General features: G+C 40.7%; 2 protein-coding genes across 4 annotated transcripts; one reads left to right on the top strand and one right to left on the bottom strand.

Annotated features, from left to right (window-relative positions):
- Positions 1–1,360: 1,360 nt before the first annotated feature.
- On the top strand, positions 1,361–4,724 carry CUNH6orf120 (chromosome unknown C6orf120 homolog). Its single transcript, XM_061471350.1, has 2 exons — positions 1,361–1,514; positions 2,890–4,724. Exon 2 carries the CDS (start codon positions 2,942–2,944, stop codon positions 3,497–3,499), a length of 558 nt encoding a protein of 185 aa, XP_061327334.1. The 5' UTR covers positions 1,361–1,514; positions 2,890–2,941; the 3' UTR covers positions 3,500–4,724.
- PHF10 (PHD finger protein 10) lies at positions 4,704–23,771 on the bottom strand. 3 transcript variants are annotated; one of them, XM_061471339.1, is made up of 12 exons: positions 23,112–23,771; positions 20,440–20,546; positions 19,763–19,893; positions 18,938–19,021; positions 17,412–17,545; positions 17,148–17,297; positions 15,847–15,956; positions 14,170–14,323; positions 11,624–11,779; positions 6,794–6,902; positions 6,322–6,510; positions 4,704–4,910 (listed from the first exon to the last, which is right to left on the bottom strand). In XM_061471339.1, the coding sequence occupies exons 1-12, from the start codon at positions 23,754–23,756 to the stop codon at positions 4,825–4,827; spliced, it is 2,055 nt and encodes a 684-aa protein (XP_061327323.1). In that variant the 5' UTR covers positions 23,757–23,771; the 3' UTR covers positions 4,704–4,824. The 3 variants fall into 3 exon arrangements, with proteins under 3 accessions (XP_061327323.1, XP_061327325.1, XP_061327324.1); XM_061471341.1 differs by having other exon boundaries at positions 18,938–19,015; positions 23,112–23,289; XM_061471340.1 differs by lacking the exon at positions 11,624–11,779.
- Positions 23,772–23,838: the final 67 nt, after the last annotated feature.

Below are 23,838 nucleotides of genomic sequence, written 5' to 3'. Positions count from 1 at the left end.
TTAGAATACCAGCTCCTTTCCTGCAGCTGGACCCTCAGCCAGCAGCATCAACCTCATGGAGACAGATTCAGACAGGTGCAAATCATCAGTGATTTTTGCTTTCCAATAGATGCTGTTACTTCTCAGTAGCTAAAACACCGCTCATCCAAGAATGACAAGAAGCAGATTTCTGCCCTTTTGGCACAAGGTGACAGCTGCATGTGAATACTAGTGATAGTGTGAGCGTGCAGTGAGAAATTTATATCACACGCCCATAAAGCACACTTCCTGCCACATCCCTTTTCTGTGCAACAGGATGCTCAAAGATCTTGGCTCCGGCATGTTCCCTCAGCTCGGCTATCCATCCATTTCTGATTGAACTGACAGACATGTGAAAAAAGGGTCATTTTAGCCAAACAGCAGTTCACTATCATAGCAGTTTTTTCTATCATAGCATATTTCTATTGGTCTCAATATTCTTCAAAGCTCTCTAACTTCATAAACACTAGGTAACACATCCTATCAAATCATACGTCAAACTAACAGGCTGCATAAACTTGCCAAATGTAGATTCTGTTACATCTGAGTTTTATTAAATCAATTTAAATCTTTCAAACAGGCTTATCAACTGCTTAGTACACACTGAAATATTAAAACTGGTAAATTTCATTATTTAAAGTTGTTCTATCACTGGTTACTTAGGTAAAGAGACCAGCCATCTCTTCACTCCGTCCCCCCTTCAGGTAGCTCTAGAGAATAATAAGGTCGCCCCTGAGCCTTCTCTTCTTCAGCTCTCCCCAGCTGCCTCAGCCGGTCCTCATAAGACTTGTGCACCAGGCCCTCCACCAGCTTCGTTGCCCTCCCTGGACCTGCTCCACCAACTCTATGTCTGTCTTGCGGTGAGGGTGAGCACAGTATCTGAGGTGCAGCCTCCCCAATACAAAGTACGGGGGATGGTCATTACCCTAGTCCTGCCACAGCCCACCGACCCAGCCTGCCCAGACTCCTCTGCAGAGCCTTCCAACCGCCGCACTCCGCCACAGCTCCGCACCGAGGGGGCACAGCAGCATCCCTGCGGCCCGCGGCCCCGCCGGCTCTGTGGGCGCGTATGTGTGCACCGGGTAGTGCGCGTTGCCGTGGGGACGCCCCCCGCCGTCCGCTCTCGCGATAGCTGGGAGAGGTGGGAACGCTCCTCCCCGCCCCTTCGGGGAGGTAGGGCGGGCTGGGGCTGGAGTGCTCGGCGGTGCGGGCTGAGCGCCGGGCCTCGTTGGTCTGTGAGGGGGGGCGGTGCGGAGGCCTTGTCCCGTCCGTCTCCAGCCAGCCTCCTCCGCTGGTAGCCGCCCTTGCGGGGCCGGGCTCGGCTCCGGGGTGTGCAGGGGCCGGCCGGCGCCTCGGGGGCCGCCTCCGTGCCAGCCCGCCCCGGGGAGGGGCTCTTCCGCGGCGCCCCGGCCGCGCTGTGCTGCCGCACGTCCGCGGAGCCCGCTGCTGTGCCTCGCCGCGGCCTCGCCGTGCCGGAGCCCCTCGGCCGGTCAGAGGTGAGCCGTGCCCCAGCTGTCTGTCGGCGGAGGGTGGCGGGGGTCAGCGGGGCGGGCAGCTCTCCAAACCGCGGCCCTTCGCAGGTGCTGTTGCACTCCGGAGCGGCGCCTGGTGTCCTTCGGTAACTTCATCGTTCGCCGCTCAGGAGCGGAGCCGTGCGTCTCCCCGCGCGGGTACCTCACCGTCGCTTCGGTTTGAAAGTGGCCGAGGGTCAGTCCCCCGATATGGGGAGGCAGAAGAGTGTTTTTTAATGTCGCTGTTGAGGGTGTTGTGTCGTCTGGGCAAGTTCTGCGAATGCTGTGAGGATTGCTTTTATGCCGTCTGTGCTCAATTGTGGCCTTGTATAGAGGCCTCCGGGGCAGCAAATGCGGAGCTAAAGAAATACTCTCAGCTTTTTCCCTTGTTGTGTTTAGCTGTAAAACCTCTTAAGGTTTAAGTGACATCGCAGTGGAAGCAGTTTGTTTCGATGCCAGCAGGGTACAAAACAGGCTTGCAGCTTTCATGTTTGACACTGTAGTGTCCTAATGGAAGGAATGAAGGGATGAGAAGCTTCCTCTTAAACCTGGAAGTGTGTATGTCTACGTGTGGCTGTTGTACTTGAGTGTGACCGCATGTCACAGTCAAGTACACAGTCAGCTGTGTACTTTGGAAGCTGTCAGAAGGGTTCACAAGTTGCGTCTGAACAGTTGCATTAAGTTTCTGCTGCAAAGAGCTGAGTGCTTGTGCGGCAACAGGATCTCTAGGAAACTCCTCTTTTCACGGGTAATATGCCAAGTTTAGTCCTAGAAACAATCACACAGTAGCATCATATCTGAATGTGTTAATTCAGTAGATAACTCGGTTTTATTTCTAATTCCATTCCCGGTGCAAGTCAGAGTGCGTACTGCTTCTTGTGTGTGCCCAGGTTTACACCTTTACTGCCCTTGGAAGTTAAGATGAGTGGATGGGGGAACGAATAGGATCCTCTGAACACCTGAACAGGTTGAACTTCTTCAAGCATACAACAGCATTCTTTTTAACTGCTTTTTTTTTTAAACAGGCTAAAATCATTATTGGGTTTCATCTCAGTCAAATGTATCAGCTATGCAGGTAGAATAAAACTAATGGCCCTGTGTCAGTCCTGGATGATAAAACATCTACCTGCTTGATTAATTCCTGTTTAACTTCATTAAGAAATTCAGGCCACTTTAATCCAACAGAGCTCTGAATCTTAGCAATGAGGTTTTCTTACTAAAACCAGAAAAGTTAATGAACATACTTAATTAAAGTTGCTTAACTGTGTGTGGACTAGAGAACTTATAAAAATTACCAAGTTAAATTTGATTCCTTCCAAGAAGGGTATATACTGAAATCTGAATTATGTTTTGTATTCAGAAGGAGGAGACAAGAACAGGAGAAAGGAAGAGTCTGAATATAGCTCCAGACCATGGCGGCACGCTGGAAAAGAATCCTGATGATTTTTGTAGCAGCTCAAGTACTCGTTGTGGTAAATGCCTTCGAGGAAGAGGATGTACCTGAAGAATGGGTCCTTCTCCATGTTGTTCAGGGTCAGATTGGAGCAGGCAACTACAGCTATTTGAGACTAAATCATGAGGGAAAGATCGTGCTTCAGATGCGGAGTTTAAAAGGTGATGCAGACTTGTACGTATCTGACATGACACTTCACCCCAGCTTTGACGAGTACGAGTTACAGTCTGTAACCTGTGGCCAGGATGTTGTCCACGTACCGGCGCACTTCCGCCGCCCAGTGGGAATAGGGATTTATGGCCACCCCTCTCACTTGGAGAGCGAGTTTGAAATGAAAGTGTACTATGATCGGACAGTTGTACAGTACCCATCTGGTGAGGCTTCTTACAACCCTGAGGAGATGGAGGCCAACCAGAAATACTCACAGTCTACAGAAGATGAGTCTCAGGACGAGGAGTCTGTTTTCTGGACTATACTGATTGGAATCTTGAAATTAATACTTGAAATTCTTTTTTAAATTGACGCACACTGGGCTAAGTCACATTTCAGCCTGTGAAATTGAACATGAATGACTTGCTGTGATATTTAATACACTTTGTAATGGTTCCTGAAGAGGTATTCAGGTTATTTTTCCTAAACCATAAAGGAAGTGGGGGAAAAAGCCATATTTAATTTTATATTGTAAATCCTCCCTCCCCTATACATAAAATGAGCAGTGAGTACAGTATTTGCAGTGTTCTTCAGAGATCAGGGCTTAAAAACAAATGTACAGTTGGGATCTTGTTAAATTAACTTTGAACAGGTGCTTAGGAAAATCAACTCTGATTCAGTATTTTCTATTCTTTTTATAAAGAAAAGTAAAATTAAGTGCTGTACTTCAGGGCCACTCTCAATCTAGTGCATGGTTAAAAATAAAATCTACTTCTGAGCAAGGATCTCCAGTATAATTAGCAATGAGGCTTGAGTACATTGAAGCTGAGGAGCCGAGGGCGAAGGGAGGAAAAACCTCTCAATCGTCTAGGGGGATAGATGATCTGTATTTTGCCTGCTTGTGCTCTACATCATGCCAAGCAGAGATCTGTCCAGTCACTCATCACTTCTGCAAAGCCACCACCCAAACTGAATGCGTGTCACTTCTCTGCTGTCACTGTGAGCTGTCAGCTGTTGTTGTCAGTAGGGTGGTTTTGTTCCTCCTTAAAAGCGATGCACTGTAAGGTATCTTGAACTTGGGAGGTGTTTTCTTACACCTCCCCTGATAGCTTGTTGTGATTGATTGTTTGGTTTTCTTTTTTTAGAACATCTTTATGAATAAGTCATGAGCTTGCAAAGAAAACTTCTGCTGAGTGTGCAGTCGGCTGTAAGAAGGTCAGGCTGTGCCCACTCTTTGTTGAAAATCGGTTTTGCCAGGAATAGTTTTTGCCTTGGTTGAGTCTTTCAGAATAACCAGTTGCTATGCAAATAGTGGGTATTGAAGTTGCTCTGTAATTTTCTCTTCACAGAGCTTACTGATGAGTGCACTGAGATAAACAAGTACATTACTATAACTTTATGCAAACGGTGCATGTACAATTTAAATTTCATTACCAAAAGCCTTCTCTTTTTGAGTGGGAATTTGATTTGTCTGTCTCTATCCAGACATCCGACAGGATGGGATTAGTGATTTGTATCACAAAAAAAAGTCATTATATAGACAAAATTAAGAGTTTATTTGGTAAAAAGCTAAAAAAAAAAAAAACACAACACCAAAAAGAAGTGGTATTGTTCCTCTTAGAGTGGTTGGTTAAATAGCACCAAAGTATTACTTCAGTTTGTGCAGTTTTGGACAGCAAGGTTTTGGGGGTTTTAGCCCTCCTTGCTGGTTTTCCCCCTTCTTCCTCCTCTTCTTGGTACGGGAGAGTCTTTCTGACAACAATCACAAATCCAGCGACCTAAGAAAAGAAAGTTATCAATTATTGGGAAACTTTGTTACTCACCCGCCTAGTTATGCACCTTTCACCACTCTTTATCAGTGCTCATCTGTTGGCAGTACTTCCTTCAATGTAAACAGCCAGTGCTTTGCTTTGAAATGCAAACACCTTTGGAGAAGGTGCTGAAAGCAGTGTGTGCAGTGTGCCCTCCCTTGTGGATTCTTGATGTGTAACAACTGGCTACACCGATCTGTGGACCTCAGGAAGCTCCAGCACTGCTAAGGAGGTGGATTATTAGGAAAGAACCTGATGAACGATGCTTCGCGTTTGCGGATTGTTTTGACGTGAATGACCCATGGCCCAAGGTGAATGAACAGCAGCTGGGGAGCATTGCTCTCCTGCTGCAGGTATGCGGTCCTGTTCCTCAAACCAGTGCCTGTTATTTGAGCGCAGTCAGGCAGCAGAGACAACTGCTGGCAGGGCTTCATTACTAGACCTTGTACTGAAAATTACTGACCCTCAAAAAAGGGTTGAGCAAAGAGCAGAAGTATTTAACTGTTTGTATTACAGCAGCTGCAATCATAAGGGCTGCTTTGGTAATTTCATTGTCTAGCAGGCGTATAATCTGTTTCGTTTAGATTCTGTCCTTACGTCAGCCTGAAATGGGCCACAGAACCTGTACTAAGGTGACAGCTAGTGCCAGTGCTTCCCAAAATGGGAATGTACCACATATTTGGAGCACTGTACTTACAGGGGATTCTGTTGCTGCACAACTCACAGCCACTGTGCACTTATTCATGAATTTACTTACCATAGATTTAGTATTACACAAAAAGCAACAGTACCACCAGTTATTTTCTTTACACTGCCTTGAGCTGGCTAGCTGATAACAAATGACCAAGTAATTTTAAGGTACAGGCTGCCTGACATCTAGGTACTGCATTCCAGCTTTGATGTTTAAGAAAAAAAGGAAGGAATGGGTTTAAAAAGATGTTTACAAATACTAAATTGAGTGTACTTTTTAATTTAGAAACTGACGTGATAGCACAAACACTTTGTTAATGTGAAAGCTATACTCCAGCAATATGCAGCAATACAGCCTTTTTACAGGTTTCTTTTATGAAGAGAGGTAATTATTCTCAGTATTCTGTGGATTTGGGGGAAAAAAACCCCTAGTTCTGAGTGAGTCTGTTTGGATTCTGTTGTACAAGCCAATTCTATTTCCTATACAGGAATGGCCAGGTTAAACTGCACAACCAAATATACCAAAATAAAGCTTATTAAAAAAAATTGTATCCTATGGTGTGCTTTCCTACAGCACTTCTCACTCCTACTGTTCACGTTTGTTTTAAACTATTCTTTCAAAAGCAAAGTGTATATTAACTCTGACAGAGAAAGCCCAGAACTCCAAGAAGGTGGGAACAATTATTACCTGAAGGGATGGCATGAAGTCCCACACAGAAAGTGTGGTAACCACGGTCACATACATCACAGAACATCATTTCTTCTTCATGGTGAGGTTGCCCGCATATAATGCATGTTTTACACTCCATACATTGCCAAGGGTAAGTCTTAATCATAGCAACAAGCTCCGGGGTCATATCAAGGCAAGAAGGGTGGCCTAGATTAAAACCAGTATTATTACTTCTATGTCTGAAATGAAATTTAAAATTAGTTAGAATGTTTGCTTTTACAGAAGCTGAATCTTGGCTCACCTCCTGGTGAGATCCCACAGCACACCCAATGTGCTGGTGCATGTAATGTTAAACAGATGGAGTCTTTAACGAAGGACAGAAAAGGCAGCTGAACCGTTGAAACGCAAGCCTAGTACACTAAGTATTTCCACAAACAGATCTGACAAACAGACTCCCTTAGGAATCCACTTAGTGTATGCAGATACTTACCGCTGTTGTCACACTGGGAGCAATGTATAAGAGCTTCAGCTTTTCCTTTCTTGTTGGACTCCTTACCCTTCAGACAAATCCCACATATAGCATTTGGAATGACCTTTGGCTGGAAGGGTAGAAGAGGGCTATAAATTCGTTCCACAAGAATTGACAGATTTAACAGGAAATGTCATAGAACTCCTTAACTCTTAAAATCAATTAAATATCTGTTAGGGTGTGTGAAACTTAAAACAGGACAATCATTGACAAGCAGAGGCACTGAAAAAAAATGCAGGTTAACTACGTAAGATTTTGCATTTGGCACATGTGGCAACTTATACGTAGATCAGATTGGAGCAAAAGCATGTACCTGCTGCTTCCTATGAATTCATCAGCTAACATTCTCCTCAGTGTAAATAAACTGTGACAGAGGATGAAATTGTCAGTCATTTTTTTTCCAATAGAGGATACTCCTGCAGATTTCCCATTTATGGAGGAAATAAAATTTTCCATTTGCAATACATCTGTCCCTGAATATACAAAAATAATTACAAAATCAGTAAACTTTATTTTTCTTTAATTTCAAAATACCTGGTTAGCTCTGCTGCACACAGCTGCCTGTTTTACCATTCTATCTCGTATCCAGCCATAACTGTGGTTAAGAAACACAGCCTTGTATTTAACTAGTTTTACATTCATCATCTGTCTAAATTATCACCTGGAGTGTATTTGGGTTCCTGAGATCCATTTAGAAGGTAAGAGAAATAGCAGGCTGCTACAGTGAGCAACAGCTGTGTACATATTCTGTGTGCCAACCCAAGAGATACACCAGTGGGAGTTTAAAATCCCAATGAGGACAAGGCAGGAGTAAGGCATTGCAAGTTTCTGAAACGTTTCAGTAGTTCTGTTGTTCAGCTCTGCCCCTACATGAGATCAATGAGAAATGTTGTTTAAAATTAACACTGTACTCACTGGTGTTAAACGGTGTTAAAACCCAATGTTGCTGCAAAGATGTAGCTAACAGAGTTCAAGGCACAACCTGGTCTCAAAGGAGCTAAACGGCTTGTCAGTAACCAAGAGTTCCAGTCAACTACTAACCATGTGTGGGGAGATGAATGAGGTTTAATTTTAAAATAAATTTTAGAAGCAAAACCAAATAAATATGTGCGTATCTATATATATATTCATATATATACATATATAAAATCAGTGAGATCTTCTGCACTACAACTTATCTGAGTGTGCCTATATCCCCAGACAGTTTTTCTAGCACCTAGCAAGATAATTAGCATCTTGACTCATGTTTAGAGCAGTCACTTTGAGTTCTCGGAAGTTTTCATCCTGCTTCTGAAGTTAAAACATGGCTACAGTGTGCTTCAAATTGTCTGAAGCAGTTTATTTACGAAACCAGCACAACACACCAGATGTTTATAGGTGACTTCCTTCAAAAGATGACAGAGGCATTTATGCAGACTTTTTTTGCTTATTTATTTTAAAAAAGCAGAGTCAACCTGTTTTATACATAATTATAATAAAACAATAAGAAAAGTCTAACATTCACAAATGTCTCTACAAAATAATAAATATAATGAAAGCAATACTACACAAACTCCTTTATGGTTTACTATGTGTCCTACATGTATACCTTTATACCCTGCTCCTCACAACAAAAGTGGCACATGCTTAAACCTTGTCAGTGTTGCAGCATTTACCCTTCCATTGATTAGGCTAAATTCTAATTTTATTGTGTTTTTATCTATTTCTAAGTAAACCAAGCCTTTCTAGAATATCAAGTGCACTTTTCTAATCAGACTTCTAGTTTGTCACGGATTTATATCTGACTGCCTTTAATACACAGCAGCGTACTCCCTGGTAATCAGGAAAGCTAAAGTGAGTTGCTTTTCAGTCACTGTTAACCTGCGTTAAGTGTATGTGGAGTCAACACTCTGATACACAGAACTCCCAAGTTAGACACTAATATAGATGCATTTACCAACAGTGCTTCCATCTAGGTCTTACTTCACTAAATTGTGTTCATTAGAAATTGTGCATGTTGGGGGGGTGAGAATCACAGCCTATTAACAATAAAGTTTCAACAGAATGGAAGTATTTTTACAAAAACGAAAAAATTTAAAAGAATGCAAGACTATTCACATTTCAAATCAGTTCAAGTTCTACCACCATAAATGGCTTTTAGAAACACTATGAACAAAGTCTATAAAATCCAGATGCAAAGTTACAATATCCCATCTGATTAAACTTTGCTTTCTACATCCTCATCTCATTGGGATAAGGAATGGAGAGGGAATGAATGCAGAGTCAAAGTGACCACTGCCTGCTCTGTAAGTTTTTGCTTCCATGATGCTGTGCTGCAGCTCTCAAAGTAAGCATTCCGACTACACCACTTTTAGAAGGTCCTATTCAGAATGCAAAGCGTTCCATTTTCATATATAGTGACCTGAAACAGAATTGTTGTAAAATATAGTTTCTAAATACATTTCAGTTTTATGTGCAAAATATCTCCTGTACTTTCAACAGTACCCTGTGTGTGCAATTGTAGTAGCAAGTACTGCAGCAACAAAGACTCGCTACCTGTAACATGATAAAAATGTAAAACATGCTAGCCGTTCTTTGTTAAAGAACTGACAATAAAAATGCCTCTGTATAAAATACATTATTCTTTTACTCAAAAATAACTCAGTGGAAATGTGTGAATTCTATAATACTTATAAACGTGTCTATAACTATACATTTGCATGTTGATGCCATAGCAATTATCCTTCAATTTTAACTACATGTAATGAAAAATTACTGTCCTACAAAAATAGTCAAATATTAGAGAACAATACAGAAGTATTACAAAGATTTAGAGTTCATAGGGATGACATTTTAAATGAGTTAAGCCTTCAGCTCAAAGTGCCTTAACATTTAGACACGTTTGGTGTATCAGTATCTGGTGCTTTTATGACTAACAAACAAAAAACTTTGTGTTTTACCAGTTAAAACAGCTCACGTGATTGGGATTACTGAAAGCATTCAAACGTTCCCACAAACAAGAAAGCCAATTCTCTCACCCTCCCAAAACAACATCACCACCTCTGACTTACCAACAGCCTGATGGCTGCTGCGGGTCAGGCATGCCACAGTGCAAGATGTGGCACTGTACATTTACAGTAACACCTTGTTACTGTAACACTAATACAGCCACTGATTTTAAACCAATAAGCAACTGCTACCAGATCACATTTTCAAAATGCAATGCTGTATGCTACCATTGCTCTTCTACAATTAGAAGTTCAGAACCTTACAGGAAGCTCTGCTCCACCAGTTCTCTCTCTGTGCTTTCCTAATGTCAATTAAACACACTGGACTAATCAAGCACTCTGACATCTCACAGCTAAGTGAAACTTCTGTAACAAACCAGTGGCACACAGTCTCTAATGTCAAGTTAAACAAAGCTAAAAAATAATTTCAAGCTCCATCTTTGGATTTCATGTTCATGGGAATATTGGTATGCACTGTGTCTACAACAATTTGGAAAGTCACATATAAAAAAATATACATATGGTACCACAGTCTAAATCTCCATTTTCACATATTTCTGAGTAAGTTCTGGGAAAGAGAAAACACAGCTGGTGCTTTCTCTTGTACAGATATCCTATGTGGAGAAAATTTATCAGAGCTGTCCAATTCTTGCTGGAAATTAGCTTCTTAACGTAAGTGACAGTTTACTTCAACTGGTAAATACAGACAGTAAATATTTATGAACATCAAATGCAAGCCATCAACACCTTGCTTTTGCTAAGACAGTTTCTCCATATGCATGATCCTTTCCCTGACAAAGGTGTTCATTGTCTCATAACCTCTCTTAACAAGCACTCCTGATTGCTAAATACTAAACCCTATCTTAATGTAGTGTTTTAGCTCTTACAAGTTTAGTCCTGCTCCCATGTAAGTCAACAGAAAATTCTCATTCCTTTCAGTGGAACCAAACTAGGCACTAATGTGCTTTGAAAGTGTTACATTATATTCATACATTACATATATTCAGGTCCTCCCTTAATATGCAGAAAAACAACACATAAATAATGCATGTCAATTCCCACTTCCTCTGAAAATTATTATTTTATCTTAATTTTTGAAATTATTATACAATAATACTGAAGATTTGGGCCCTACGTTTGGCAACCACCTCTTGACAGCTGAAATGTCTTAACATCCTCACCAAGTCTTTAGCTTGGATATAAGCATATTGCCCACAAACGTTTCTACATAGTGTGAACTACATAAAAAGCTATTTTCCATATACTGTTAAAGTGGTTATGTAGTGTTGCCTATACAACTGTAGTAAGCTTCTTGCCTTCCATGCTATACATAGCAACATCTCAGGATGAAAGGCTGTATTTAAAAGGAACATCGTAACAATATGTTCAGCCACATAGCTGCACTTTACAGCACTGATCTCTTGGTATGCTGCCATACTAAATAGTAGAAAAAAATATGATGGATACTGAATGGTAGTTTTGAACTGGCAAGTAATTTTGACTGTTACGTTAAGGCAGACAGAAAGATGCAGAGTTCCAGTGATAAAACCGCAATGAATTTTTCTGATGTTACTGCCTGGGAATCTGAGAAATACACAGAAACAGAGGCCACTGTATAGCTAGGGTAAAGGAAAGGCCCACATGAAATAAAAGTAAAAAGGAAGTAAGGAAGCAAACAGGTGGAGCGCACAAGAGAGCAGCTAGCGAAGTACAGCAAGCAGAAGTTCCATATTATTTTAAAAACATGTATTTCAGGGAGAGGCTGGTCAGTAAAGAAGTTCCATCAGGGGCTTTTTTCTTCTACCTTGTACCCAGGAACTGATTTGGACAATACAGAACGTTTGGAACCATCTTTTCTTGGAGTAGCACTTTTGTCTCTTGTTTTTTGTCTTCCCTGAAAAGAATCCTCCTGGTTCTCTGTGGCGCAATCACCTTCAGATACATTGCCAGACGAATTGTCCTATAATAAAAATACCATAGCTATTTTTTTTATTTTTTGGATAGACAGACAAGTCCTCCTTTGCCCCTTAGAGCCAACTAAGGTAAGAGAAGGATACATCTTTCCTTCTGCAAAAGCACAGGGTACATTATAATCTAGAACACCTTTGCTTATAACCTTCATTATCTATTTTTTCTTATGCTGAGAGACTGGCATCAGCAGTACCAGTCATGTTTTCCAGTTGGTCTTGATAACAGAGTGGGAGCACATTAGTATAGTTCTTTGAACCGTTTTCCTTTAAAAGTCAGCAAGAAAACAACTGTATGTGAGATACCGTTTTCAATGTAAAGGGCCAGCAAAAAGTTAAAAGTGCCCTTGCCATGCATTTAAGTGTACTAAAAAATAGCACTGCTTTGAATTAAACATGTGAAGGTTTTTTCTGCCACCCTCATCTACTATTTTCACCAGGAGCAATCTAAATATTTAATTTGGATTGCAGCAGAACAGTGCCATCAAAGGCAAAACACAATAGAATTTATGAATATATGCTGCAGTTAAAGCTTTTTTGCTGTCGTCGTTTTGAGGAATGAGGAGGCAAGAAAGAGGGGCTTGAAAGAGGTTCAAAGAAGGTAAAAGATCAATGTAAGCATAATTAATAGCAGCAGCACAAGATTTTTTTCAGAAAAGCGTTAACAAAGGCCTCCAAGAAGCTCCAGAAGAAAGCAATATAATTAATAACATTGATTACAATAAAAACCAAGAGGCCAAATAACAATGGTGCCCTACAGTAAAAAGCACTCTATATAAACATAACAGTAGTCAGCCTATGTCCCAGAGCTTAAAATCAAAACAGACAAAAGAGACACAGGGCAAAGGGAGGAGTATAATACAAAAGTAAGCGAACTCTGTGGCAGGAAGAAGTGGTATGTTTCATCATTATTTTAGGGGGTTATTTATGACAGGCCTGTTAAAACACTACAGAACAGGCAAACTGCCACCTGACTCCAACAATGGGGAGGGTGAAAGGAAAAAGCATAAAGCATATTGTAGGACTCACCAGAGAAATCTGAGGAATGGTAGGGAGCCCAAAACTGAGGCCTGACAGCTGCCCACTTCTGTGTTCAACAGATATTTTTCCCAAACAGTATGCCCCAATGACTAGCAAAGAACCCCTGCTCCCATAGTCAAACCACACTCCACAGGAATCTCATTTCAAATTTTCCCTATGCTTTTCCAACACAAGCACATTTTCCCTTCTGCACTATCACCAAAAACTGTGAGTTTCTTTGAAAAATGAGAACACAGTCTGTGTGGTCCAGTTACTATTCTTTACCACTAGGGGAATGGAAGTTAAAGGAAAAGGGAACTAGGAAGAAATGCTTAAAGACCAACTGTAAAAAAGCTGGAATGTAATGAAATAAAAATTTTGAGTTGACATTTAGCTTGCTAAGTTTGTATGATCCTTTCTCCACAAAATGCAAGCAGAAAGGGTGTATTAATACTGATCTCACTTTTGTTAGCCTACAAGCAGACCATTTCTTTTTCAGTTACGAGTATCTTATGAATATTCAAACAAAATAAACGTTTATATGGCAAAATTTAGCACTAAATACACCCACCATCTAAAATGTTTGTGAACTGAACCAGAAACTGTTCAATGCACCCGTGACTTTATGTTCTATTTCTCTTAAAACTAGGGTTAACTTTCTGGAAAATGGTTTTCACCAACATACTAACTGTACCGACAGACCAATGGTTCAGTTGTACTCAGACAGCTCATCTGAAGCTCAGCTGCTCTTAAGCATTTAAAACACTGCCAAGGTATGCATGTGAAAGTTTCCCTTAACTTCCAGCAACAGTTAATTCGGCATTTGCATACACAGAGAGAATACAAGCATCTTTTTAAAGATGTGTTGTAAAGCAAAAAAACTAGTGCTTTTCACCTTGTTTTTGAATTGGAATAAAGTATCTGTTTCTGTATTGAATACTTCCCGCTTCTACTTCACAAGAAGAAAAATTCCTCAGACTTTAGCGACAGATTCTGGGGGACTTGAATAGCAAAATATACTGTGGCCTGAACTACAAGGCTCATTCCCCTCAGAAATGCCAGCAACTTCCCACTGAGGAAAAAGGCATAGCAGAGCTGGAGTTGGGAAGGCTTTTCAAGATTTCTTTAAAAAGAACAGAGAAAGGGCCTGAAATTTCAAGTATCTGTTCAATTTACTTTAAAACGGATCAAAACAGAAAGCTGGAGAGCAATGTTACAAAAATAAAAAGAAGCACTAAAAACAGGGAGTACACTTTTAATTTATGATTCTCCTTCATTTTGCAAATGTTAAAGATTCTACTGAACCTAACAAAAGTGAAGGGAAAGGATTTTCCTGTTGAAGAATACTTTCAATTTGTCTCACCGAATTGCCTTTGGTTTTCCGTTTCTCATCCCCTCGTCCTTCTTCTGCATCATCTGAATCTCCATCACTGTCTAACGCAGGCAGCTCTGGATCCAAAGGAGGTTCGTAAAGAGCTGTGTTTAATGGCAAGTAACGAAGTTCATCTGGAGAGTATCTAAAGTTAATAGACAAATTTAATTCATGTGTACTTTATACATTAATGTTACGTCACACAGCGTACAAGGACTTCAATGAAAAAGAGCAAGAAAAGCTCCCTTTTTTGTAGGGAAGCATGTAAAAACATGCAATTCTGAAAACAAAGGAAACATTAATTTCTCCTTCCAAACGTGGTACCCTATAGTACTTGTCTTCTTTGTATAGCAGGTATTTTTGGAATGCAGGAAGAGTATCTCTGCAATATTCCAAACCTACATAATCATAAAAGGCCACAGACGACCTAAAAATTTTTAACCAATCCATATTTCTATGCCCAACAATACACTTTATTTATAAATGTAGTGTCCATATAGCACATGCACAACAGTTCTAGCACAGGGCACATGAACAGCTAGGGTCCAAAGCAAAGTAGGTAAAGAATACAGCTATACATCCAAGTTCCTTGATTACTGAAGGAGAATAAAAAGTGCATATAAAAATACAATTTCAGAAGACTGAAGACCTAATCACATTGCTTATAACCAGATACAGTTTAACAGGTGTAACATACTTCTTTTTTTAACCTGAGATACTAAGAAAAAATTGAAAGTCCTCTTATTATTAAGGACAGACATTGTAAGGAATAGGATATTATTTTAATGCATATTTTGAAAAGTTGTGTCCTTCATTAACAAGGATAAGCAGATCCACTTGCAGCTTGTGTGAAATAAGTAAGATATTTAATCTTTAATTCAGAATTAAATTCAAACTCTTTAATTCAATTAATTTAATAAAATGTAAGTCCTTCAGAATGTCCTGTAACATGCAAATTTGTGGTGGTCTGTATGCACACACACTGGAATAAGCAAGGCATTTACAGATAAAGAGTTTCTCTCAAGAAAACCGTGCAGGTACAGGATGAGTACTGTCTCTGTTGTATGGATGGTAAGACTTAGGGAACAATTTTCAAATCAGTGAGTATTTCTCAAATGGGATCATACCACTGGAAAAGTCTTAAATTTGTGTAGACAGTCAGGTCCGCATTTTTCGCAAAATACAAGATCCAACTAGTGATACCCTTCTCACCCACTTACATTAAACTCAGCCCACAAGAACAATCAGGGTGTTTTTTTTTAATTAAGAATTTTGTAAAGAAGGACAGCAAGACTGTCACACAGAAAACACAATTACAAGCCAGCATTACAAAATTCTGACATAGTAACATTAACCGTAGCACTCATGCAGATGATCAGTAAACACATGAGGGTGGCAAAAATGAAATCAGTGCCTCCTCTTACCACAGTAAAATCTGAGTAGGCCACATTCCAGGCACTGCAACACATCAGCAGGGATATACCCCTTGCAACTAGCACTGTTTTGTTGACAGTTCTTGTCACACTATGCATCTCTTAGACTAGCAAGTGTCTCAAACATAAAAATTCAAAACCTCACAGGAAATACATTCAAATGTTTTCTATTTACTAGATGCAGAGAAAACAGATCAGTGCAACAGAATCAGCAGTTAGGATTCTTTTAAAATACCTTTTGTAGTACTCCTGGAACTGGCCGGGTATGAGAGCCACTGGATAAGGACTAACCTTTGTTCTCTCTGTAGGTAAGATTTTATATTTTCCTTGAGGCACCTGGATAATCTGTATTGTTTAAGACAAAACAAAGACATTTTTGTTTCACACACAAACTTTTGAGCCTTCTTCACCATCTTGCCCCCAAACATTTTTTAACTAGTCAGTTTTATTGAATTGCAACAGCTACCCAAGCTCTCCCATGGGAAATTAATTCATTAAAATGGTTAGAGATCCCACTCACAAAATAGTACCACAGTTTAAATCCAATCACTGAGTATCTAGTGAACTGAAAAATTATCAGTTAAGACTACTTCTAATAATATATTACATAAAATAGTTTGAAAATTAAAATTTGAATTGAAATTGAAACAATACAATTGAATTTCAATACAATTGAAACTGTAAACATTACTTTTGTGACTGGCATCTTTAGCATGAATTAACATTGTTGGTCCATACTGGCAGCAAGCAGCAAGAACACATCCATCTAATTCTGAAACCAGATTGCAGCATTAAAAAAATACCACTAATAATAAAAATATATGGAAAGGAGAAGCCTACACAGACGTCTTCTTTCCCTTAGAAAGAAATTAACTATCCACTATCTTGTCTCTAACATGGGTCAGTACCAAAAAAACATAATAGACTGACATGTAACAATTTGCACTGAGAAGATTTTCACTGTCTTCACATGAGCAGGACAGTCCTGCTTCAAAATGGCAGCTAATTTTTTTTTAAACAGGGCACTGAAACATTAAATCTATCTAATACAAAAATCATATAGCACCTAACAAAAACAAAGGCATAATATTGCAGACTCTTAGGGCATATATAGTTTACTTTTTTTCCTAGGTATTGTTTAGGCAAAATTTTGAAGGTATTCCAAAACAGAATTAGCCATTCATACGAATAGATAAAATAGTAACAGAAGCTTCTTAGTTACCTAAGCCTCCCTCTTTAAGTTTTGTACTACCAGTAGATGACAACAAAGTTACACTGAAACTTTTAAAGCTTCCCAAGACAAATGTTTTCAGGTTAAAAGAAAAATATAAAAATTTCACATTAAATGTACTTGAAATTATTGCTTTTAGCTGTATTACCCATTTAACAGCAAAGCTGTTTAAGTCCCTACATGACTGAAATAAGACTAATCAAAACCCTTGACAATAACAGTTAAAAATGGTATGAAAACCAACTTAACCTTAAACAAGCAAGGAGATACCTATTAAGATTGATAAGAAATTTAAATCTGCCTACATGTGTCTGTAAATCAAAATAGGCTCTACGTTCTTCCATCCGCTCCCGGTTTAAATTGCTGTTGAATTCCGCAGCTTTCTTGGCAGCTTTTTTAATGTATTCTGGAACTTTGCTGGCTTCTACTTTCTGTGTGTTCTGCTGCTGCATTTGCTGGAATAAAAACAATTTTATCAATTCACATATATTTCACTATCAGCCTGAGAACAGCCTTTTCTTACACTGCACATGTTACAGATCTAGTTAATTTATATGCTAGCTACTTACAGAGTACTCTTTATAATGATCTGTTATTCGCTGACGCTCTTTCTCTTGCAGTATAACAGAATACTCAGCATGTTTGGCAGGATATTCTTTAATCATAAGGTCAATTACTTCATCACTACGCAAAGCTGTTAGACCTAAAATAGATAAAAGCAATAATGATGCTATCTGGCAAAACTATCTGTAGGTTATTTATATCTCACAATGATCAGCTTAACTTTTTGAGCAGCTAGAAACAACAACCTGCTGTGCACAGTACTTCTCTCTCTCTAAAGTAGAAGTGAACTTGTGCCATTTAGCTCTCAAGGCTGATTAGGGGTTTGCTTCTACCCAATGAGTCAAGACTCATTTGTTCCTTACAGTTACAGACCCCTGAACACTGACTCAGACAGCTACTGAATTCCTGTGTGAGGCAGAACCTTAGTTCTAAGCGGGACCTGGTGAAATGGAACATAGCTTTCATTTCCAATATTGGTGAAATCTTAAGTTTCATTAACTTGCAGAACCTTAACTGAAATTAAGAGGTTTAGATAATCTCTACATACAAATCAAGGAAGAATCAGTGTGAGGGTAATTCAGAGCAGCAAACCACACACAGACTTCTGACTCCAAAGTAAATCATTTGAAGTTCAGAAAGCAAAATGCCTCAGTTTGCAGCTACAATGCACAACTCCTTTAAAGGTTCAAACACAACTATTCTCTCATCATTAACTATAGAATGGAGGATGACTTATGTTACTACCACCAATTATAAATATAACCTTAAAAAAATAGGGATAGTTAACTCAGCACACATCTCTACTGAATATACGAGGCAGGATACAGCATTTTACTTCTATTGATAAAGATCAGACACTGTTCTTTCACACATGTTTAAGTTAAAGAAAAAAAATAATGAAGAGGGCTGGCAGAAGAGACATAAAGGTGGTATTCCAAAGACTGTCAGTATATAAAATGACACTGCATTTACACAGACCCATGAATTACAGAAAAAAGATGTGACAGGCACCATTCAATCTCTAACATGCTCCAAGGCATGTGTACTAGCAGAGGAAGAAGAAAATACTTCAAGCTCTTTCAATATATGCCAAATCAATGGGATCATTCAATTTCAAGTACATTAAAGTGCTTTAATACACACCCTTCTAACTTCAAACATATAAACTGTACCATGTAAGATACACTAATATTTGCTGGGTTCCAACTAACTCAACAAAACAAGACTGATGCACTTTTCAATTTGAAAAATTAATGGTGTTCTCTTTTCTAGAAAAAGGTTCTAGAAGTTAATTTCCAACACAGAAGGGATTTTTCTTAGTAATTAAAATAGATCCAAAACTTACTTCTTATAATAAGATTGGAACCCTGATACCCTGTGGCCAATTCATGCAAATTAATAATAATTCAGTTTTCATTTCAAAATTTGTTTTCATTTAAGAGTGATGCAATTCTTTACCAAACTGAATCACATTTTCAGTGTGTCATATTTTTAATACGCTAAGAAGGAATCTAACAATTTGTTTTCTTACCTAGTGTGCACTGAGTCTCTGTGATAACATTTAGTTCTCTGAGGTAGAGTTTCTCCTTGTGAGATAGATCTCGTCTTTCTAAATCTCCAAAGAAAACAAAAGAGAACAGTAAAAATGTATGAAGGTACTCAAACTCACCCATAAGCAGGGTCAAAGTATTTTGACAATTTTATTTCTAGGCCATGAAAGTCTGTATTATATTACTATTTCTACAAACATGTAAATCTTGTAAATTAATCTTAAATTAAGCTTGTACTGTAGGGACATGGTCAATTTTTCTGAGTACCCTGCCCGTTGTTATGATTTCAAGAAATACCAAAGAAACCTGACCCATGAGCTCAGACACGAAAAACATTATCAAGTACTGACAGTATTTTTTCTTTTAATATGCCTCTTAGAAATAAGCTCCATGACAGAAGTACCAGATTTGACAATTCTGAATAATGAAGGCTCAAATCCTAGAATGTCCCCATCTAACTGTTGCCACAATTCAGAAAACAGAGATATAGCTATGTAGTAAGAAATCACCAAAGGATTACTTAAAAATGAAACTGAGGTCAGTTTTCAAAAGACACTTGCTGATTTAACCCCCAAATCAGACTTGTTTACAGATTTTCAGCTGCAATACCAAGAAATCTTAAATTATTTGGAAAACCATGGGATACATTTTCAATATGCCAGTAACAAATTATAAAATAGAAATACCAATATAAATAATTCAGGGTCTTTTTAATCAGTTGGCTCATGCTACATAGTCAAAGAGACACAGATTACATCCAAAATATACAAAGATTTTTTTAGAAGAAAAGCTTCAAAAATAAATACCTGGGTATTTTCTTTTAAAGGAAGTCACACCCAAATATTCACTGACTTGCTCCTGAAGCATATAGTATTCTCCTGTTTCATCTGGTGGCCACTTGTACTCTATCAAGTTTTCAGCAGGAAAATAGCTGTATCTAAGAGCAATGTAAGAACAAATCAAAGAATCCTTAAGAGGGCCACTTGTATTTCTAGAAATTCAGTAACTTATATTTATATGAAGTTGGACAAGCACTTTAGGACACTGCATCCTGTTCATCCACTTCAAAGTCACTTTGTTACACCCCACTTCACATGTATTTCTCCAAACCCGCATTCATCAATATGCTGAGGGACAGAATACAAAGGGATACCCATGATAGCAGACAGAAGACCAGGAAAAGCAGCTACTCAAGTGTCAAAATTAAGTTTAAAAATTATGTTATGTTTTAAAACATGTAAGCTGTGCCTCTGATTGTAAATTAGATGCAGCACATTCTGTGCTGTTTTACAATAAAATTTCTTAAAATATGCTGGGAGAAAAATACAGCTGGCTACTCACAGGACACTGCCTCAATTCAGAAAGATGTATGAAGAACAAGGGCAAGCAAAGGAGGAAGAACTAATTCTTATGCATATCAAACAATACAGTAAGACTAGCAATAAAAAAGTAGGAATTCTTAAAAAAAATTAAAAAATATTACCCAAGGTCTTGGCTAGAAGTTTCACAGCTCCGAGAACTGTCCCCTGAGCCCATGCGTCGTCTTTTGGACGGCTGGCTGCCATCATTGGAATTTTCTTCTGTGTCATCCTACAATGAAAATAAAGATGAACATTAAAGGAATTTAGAGTAATCAGCAGATAATGTAAAACATCAGAAAAAATTGTGAGGCAATCCAGATTTTAAATATACCTGAACTACCAAGCTACTGAATAACGCTCTTCACTAACAACTCATAGGACAGTTTATGTAGCAAATTATTCTTAGCTATGAACTACCTGTATGACACAGGGTGGCACAGAAGGAGGATTTGGTAGTTTCTCACCTGTGGTGTAGGTGGAGCACTGAACAGACAGAGCTGTAGCTCTGACAACCAAGTTCACTGCTCTTGATGTAAACTACCTTGGCATTAGCACAGCCAGACAGCTGTAGACACAGCATACTTCCCTCACTTATGATTGTTAGAGACAAGACCGATTCACCTAATCAGACTAGCTCACAAAAGCAAGGGCAGAGCAAAACCACCAAGCCTTTGCTGAGAGCTGATACTCACAAAATCAAGGAAAATATTATGGAGGCACAGTTAAAATTAAAGGACTAGTACACAGTTCACAAAAAGATATGATTACAGCAAGCAGCAAAGACTTGTCTTTTGTGAGGAAACTATAAATAACAAAAAAAAAAAGTTGTATTGCAACAGATATAGAAGCTATTACAGGCAAACATTTAGAATTTAACTTACAGATGTCACTACTCAGATTTCATGAGATCTATATAAAGAAAGAATAAAATGACAACAAAACAAGGAGTTCTGTAAAATCAAGCAGACCAGGATTCAGTTGATGATTCTGTGTTTTTTACTGCTTTGTTATCCAATAACGCTATACAACTCCTACCTACATTATCAATTCTCAAAGCATTTAGTGACTATAATTAAGAAACAGAAGGCAGAAGTGTTCAAGTGAATCACCGGTTGTAACCAGTAGTAGAGCCAAGAACAAGATAGCTCTCTAGGTAATCGAAACTCTGAGTGGAGCGCTATGGAAGAGTCACATTTTGTACCTTCTGAGAAAAGTTTAAGAAAGAATTAACATACCAGAAATAAATGGATGAAGCCAAACTATACACACTTATTAAGTAACAATTATTAGGTCTACCTTAGCTAATGTCTTCATTCTAGTACATTTTACATACTACTTGAAATATAACTTAAAAAGATTACAGCAAAAGAGAATATATTACTTTTGATAAGTACATTTCAAAGTACTATAACCAAGACAGGACCCAGGCTTTTGTTTCCTGTATTTTTAGTTTATTTAATGTTTTTCGCATTTTTTCTTTCTTGTGGACTAGCAATAATGCATTTCATAAGTATCTTTCATACAACAAAAAAAACTGAAACACAACTTAATAAAGCTATACTTAAATAATCAGGTAAGTAGCATCTCCCCCAGCATCACTACTAGCACTATTTCCCAATATTGTTGAGAATACCTTGTATAAACCCAATCAGACAAACCAAGCAGCCATCTTCAATTAAAACAGTATAGCACCACGGTAACTTGTGACACAGCTATGCCTCATCAGTAGTTCATACCTACTTCCCCCACAGAACATGAATGTATGCCTAACGTTTTCAACCGAGATAAAAACTTGAGCAGGGCCAAAGCCAAGTTTTGCTATACCAAAGCTACCGAGAAACTTCAAAACATCTTTAAAAGACAGAACTCGACAATAAAGAGGAAGTGCCTCACATCAGTTTCTGCTTTTGCTTTGAAATTTTATTAAATCCAGTACTGTTAAAAATGTGTACATCCACACCACAGGGAACAGCAGTGTCCTCCATTTCCACTTTCGGTTTCTCATTCGCTGAAAACGTCAGCAAACTCTATCACACAGGCTCACAAATTAAAACGCTCCCGGAAATGAGGCAGCTTCTTGCAGAGGACTTTGCAGAAAGAAGTGAAAACATTTGCACTGCGGTCTAAGAAACACACACTGTACCTCAACCACTGCTACTGTAAACAAGATTAGTAATGAGGGAAGGTCTGTGACTTTCTTCGCATCGAAAGTCAAACATTGGTAAAAAAGGCCTCTTCTTCCCCTGAAAGCGCATGTTTCTGTTAGTCCTTACAAAACAAGGTTACATTACGCATTCCTGGTACGCCTATCAATTACAAGATCTACGTAACGATGCCTTATTATGCAATGGGAAAGCCTGAATGACCAAGATGTCTTTCAAAAAGTAACTGCCCACCCGCACCCGAGCAGCAAGTGCTCGGCGCCACAAACCCTACCGCTGCCTGGAAAGCGCGGGTGCGACTCCGCGGGCCTGCACACGGGAGCCTGCCACTAGACACAAACTTTGCTGGGCGCCGCACCCGGGAAGGCGCCTCAGGACTTTGAGCGAGGCTCCGGGCACCCAGCGGGGCCTTCCCCCCACCAGCCTGGATCCAAAGCGCAAGTTCGGAGCGGAGGCCGCCAACCCGCCGCCCAGATCCCCTGGGAGGCGTGAGGTGAACCCAAGGAGGGGGTCACGGAGTTCGCGCGAGGGTAATGGGGCGCAGCCCAGGCCTCCCGCCGAAGCGGATGCTACACCACAGCCCCAGGCCTCCGCGCCGAGCCCGCAGACCCGCGGCCGCCACATGCTCTCACCTTGAGGGACTGTGCGCCTGGCGTAGCCGGGTCGCTGTCGCAAAGGCGCGGGGACAGGACGGCCGCCATGACCGCCGCGGGGCCCGCCGGCGGCTGAGCGAGGAGAAGCGCCGCCGCCCCGCGCCCCGGCCTCGCGCCGCGCCCGGCTCCGCCCCCCCTTCCCCTGCGGGGGGTGGCAACGGCCCCTACCGGCCAGCTCGCGCACGAGCGCGACGGCTCTCGCAGCTCCTGCTCCGCCCCCCTCCGGGCAGCCCGCGGCGACCCCGGCCCGCGCCGCCGGACCGGCAGCCGGCCCGGGCCAACGCCGCCGCGCGGGCCCAGCGCCGGGGCGCCGCCGCCCGTGATGCTGATGGTGGTGCTGCTGCTGCTGCCGCCGCCGCCGCCTCCGCCGCTGCCGCGCCCTCCTCCTCCTCCTGCCGCCGCTCGGGCGGCCGCGCGGCCCGGCCGCGAGCGCGGAGCCGAGCCGCCCCGGTATCGCTTGGGCAGCAGCGCGGGGCGAAGGGGCAGCATCCCCCCGCGATGGTGAGCGCCAGGCGCCGCTGCTGACCGGCACGGGAGCTGGCAAGCGGCAGGGCTGGGCTGCTCCGCCGCCAGGCTCCCGTCTCCGGGAACGTCAGCCGGGGACGAGCTACGTTTGTGAACCATCAGCCCCCGCAGGAGGGGGGCACGGGGGGCGGGGGGCGCGCTCGCCCCTGCGAGGAAGGCGCTCGCAGCCGGCCCCGCCGCT

The sequence above is a fragment of the Pezoporus flaviventris genome, unplaced genomic scaffold (genome assembly GCF_033815535.1).
Source record: "Pezoporus flaviventris isolate CSIRO_AGI_PZ_B2104156 unplaced genomic scaffold, CSIRO_AGI_Pfla_v1 ptg000066l, whole genome shotgun sequence".
Classification (NCBI taxonomy): domain Eukaryota; kingdom Metazoa; phylum Chordata; class Aves; order Psittaciformes; family Psittacidae; genus Pezoporus; species Pezoporus flaviventris.
This window is presented reverse-complemented; position numbering and strand designations above follow the sequence as displayed.

Excerpts from the sequence above, each read along its gene's own strand:
- CUNH6orf120 (XM_061471350.1), top strand. The coding sequence starts at position 2,942 with ATGGCGGCACGCTGGAAAAGAATCCTGATGATTTTTGTAGCAGCTCAA.
- PHF10 (XM_061471339.1), bottom strand. The coding sequence starts at position 23,756 with ATGGTTCACAAACGTAGCTCGTCCCCGGCTGACGTTCCCGGAGACGGG. Across the intron at positions 19,894-20,439 it reads ACTTCTAGCCAAGACCTTGG|ATACAGCTATTTTCCTGCTG; the intron begins GTAATATTTTTT and ends CATTGCTCTTAG. Across the intron at positions 19,022-19,762 it reads CTTTAAAAGAAAATACCCAG|ATTTAGAAAGACGAGATCTA; the intron begins GTATTTATTTTT and ends TTTTCTTTGGAG.